Source organism: Elephantulus edwardii, unplaced genomic scaffold (assembly GCF_000299155.1).
Source record: "Elephantulus edwardii isolate Elephantulus edwardi_28Jun2011 unplaced genomic scaffold, EleEdw1.0 scaffold00363, whole genome shotgun sequence".
Lineage (NCBI taxonomy): Eukaryota > Metazoa > Chordata > Mammalia > Macroscelidea > Macroscelididae > Elephantulus > Elephantulus edwardii.
The window spans coordinates 1,106,312-1,109,174 of record NW_006400113.1 but is presented as its reverse complement, the minus strand read 5'-3'; the positions used below and the strand labels follow the sequence as shown (position 1 = coordinate 1,109,174).

General features: G+C 40.9%; 1 protein-coding gene across 1 annotated transcript in view; it reads right to left on the bottom strand.

The window, feature by feature from the left end:
• Positions 1–219: 219 nt before the first annotated feature.
• RAB4A (RAB4A, member RAS oncogene family) overlaps positions 220–2,863 on the bottom strand; it is a 37,296-nt gene continuing 34,652 nt past the window's right edge. The window contains exon 7 of the mRNA XM_006902064.1: positions 220–346. Coding sequence (XP_006902126.1) covers positions 231–346 — 116 coding nt within the window. The 3' untranslated portion in view covers positions 220–230. The remainder of the gene's footprint in view (positions 347–2,863) is intronic.

Sequence of the window (2,863 nt, the reverse complement as noted above, 5' to 3'; positions counted from 1 at the left end):
AACAGAACTGTTAAAATTCCTGTGCAATGTACTTTCTATCAGAACATCTAATTTTAACTATACAATCACATTTTTCATAATGTTCTTGTAAAGAGCTATAATGTAGTTTTTATAGTTATCTATGTGAATAACTAGTACATTAAAAAACCCAAACAGGTGGAAAGATAAGCACAGCATCAAAAGACAAACACCTTTCATACCAGCACCCACCTCATCTGCCTGTGCTGATTTTAACAACCACATTCCTGAGCAGTTTGGGCCTGTGCTCGACGTGGGGACCTGAGCTGTCTCAGGGCAGCATCTCCATACTGGATGCCTGAGCCCATTCTTTCTGGATCCAGCTCACCTAAGGATCAAGCAAGTATTCATTAGGGGAGGAAAAAAAATAGTTTTTATGTTTTTGTAGTCTCCAATATATGAGGTGAAATTAAGCAAAGTGTAGAGTACTGTGGCCCCATCACCATGGTTAAGAAAGAGAAGCACACTGTGTACATGAGCACACACAAACGTTTGCCTGCACAGGCAAAAATTACCAGGAGGACACATGGAGACTGATAATTATGGCTGGCCAGGGATTCTGGATGGCTAGGGGCAGGGGAGGGTGAAGAAGAAGAGTAACTTTTCACTGTATCCTCTTCTACTTTTGCAAAATGGGAATGTGTTGCCTATTAAAATATTTAAAATACAAAACCTCAGGCCGCATTGGCCAGCGTGCATGCACCCCGAAGCATTGCCGGAAAAGGAGTTTTTTGGGAATCGGGGAGGAGAGAGAAGCAGAGCTTTTTAGATCTCCAAATTCTAACCCAGGTAACCTCAGGCCGTATTGGCCAGCGCACATACCCTGAAGCATTGCCGGAAAAAGAGTTTTGGGCCTGAGGGTGCATCAACACCTGACATCAAATGGAAGACAAGTGGTATTAACCCATGAGAAGGCAATCCTGGAGTAGAAGTTGTACATTACAGTTGCACTTAACAACTTTAAATTGAAGTCATATTGGTTACATCATAAGAGACTCACAGCAGCACAATATGTTCAGAAGCAGAATCACAAAAATCCTGATGGCTTGGGACTTAGGCCATCACATCAGGGGCTGGTCAATGGGAGACGGGTATTGAATGCTGTAGGCAAAAGTAGGAAGGGATAATGGTGGAGTAAGGAAGTGTGGGTGGGCAGCAACATTGAATCTATTGCTCACTGCTATAATTGGGCAATTGTCTTCATCTGCTTTTTTCTGTGGAATGCTTGTCTGTCAGATACTATTATATATATTTAAAGACTGAGACAGACTAGGAAGAAGGATTGGCCATCCACTTCTGAAAAAAACAGGCCTTTGAAAACCCTATGTACAATAAAGCACACAGATTATCACTTGGACTAGCAGACATGGCAATTGAGACTGAGATCTTAGAAACGGAAATACAGAGAAGAAGAAACAGTTGTAAGCAGACACTAGTGATTGGAACGTGGAACGTGAGAAGCATGAATGTAGGAAAATTGGACATTGTTAAGAAAGAAATGGAAAGCATAAATATTGACATACGAGGCATTGGTGAAACAAGATGGCTTGGCATGGGACATTTTGAATCAGACGATTATATGATTTACCATGCCGGGGATGAAAAGGTAAGGAAGAATGGGGTTGGTTTCAAAACTAAAAAAGTAATTTCTAGATCCATCCTGAAATACAATGTGGTGAGTGACAGGATAATATCTATATGCATGCAAGGAAGTCCAGTGAATACCACAATCATTCAAATATATGCACCAACAACCAGAGCCAAAGAGGAGGAAATAGAAGATTTCTACCAACTTTTGCAATCAGAAGTTGATCAAACATGCAATCAAGACGTATTGGTAATAATGGGCAACTGAAATGAAAAAGTTGGGAACAGGGAAGAAGGATCAGTAGCTGGAAAATACAGGCTCAGTGAGAGAAATGAGGCTGGAGATAGAATGATAGAGTTCTGTACATTCAATGATTTATTCATTGCAAATACCTTCTATAAGAAACATAAACACAGGCTATACACATGGATCTCACCTGATGGCATGCATAGGCAATAGATTACAAATAGATGTATTGTATAGATTACAATAGATGGCAAATAGATTACATCTGTGGAAAGACTCAGTGGAGAAGCTCAATATAAGCAGTGAAAACCAGGCTGGGTGCTGATTGTGGGATAAACCACCAACTACTCATATGCAAGTTAAAGCTGAAGTTGAGGAAAATTAAATCAAGTCCACGGGAACCAAAATTTGATTTTAAGTCTATCCGACTCTAATTTCAAAACCATCTCAGGAACAGGTTTGAGGCCTTGAGTACCAATGAGCATAGGCCAAATGAGCTCTGGGAGGATATCAAGAAAATCATCTATGAAGAATGCAAAAGATCATTACAAGGGCTGAAAAATAAGAAAAGACCAAGATGGATGTTAGATGAGACTCTGAATATTGCATTAGAGTTCAGAGAAGCCAATGCTAAAGGAAGAAACCAAGAAATCAAAGAGCGAAACAGAAATTTCAAAAGTCAGCCTGGGACGACAAAGCAAGATACTATAATGAAATGTGCAGAGAGCTGGAGTCAGAAAATCAAAAGGTCCAAACTCGCTCAGTGTGTCTGAAGCTGAAGGAGCTGAAAAATTCGAGCCACGAGTGGCAATACTTAATGATACTTTGGGTTGTTGTTTGTTGTTGTTATGTGCCGTAGGGTCACTTGCAACTCATAGCGACCCTATGTACAAGAGCCCTAAACTCTGCTCTGTCCTGTGCCAATCGCACTGTCTCTGACACTCCCATCCTGATTACCCCAGTCACTGAATCTACCTCATAGAAGGCCTTCCCCTCCTGTGCTGTTCCTCC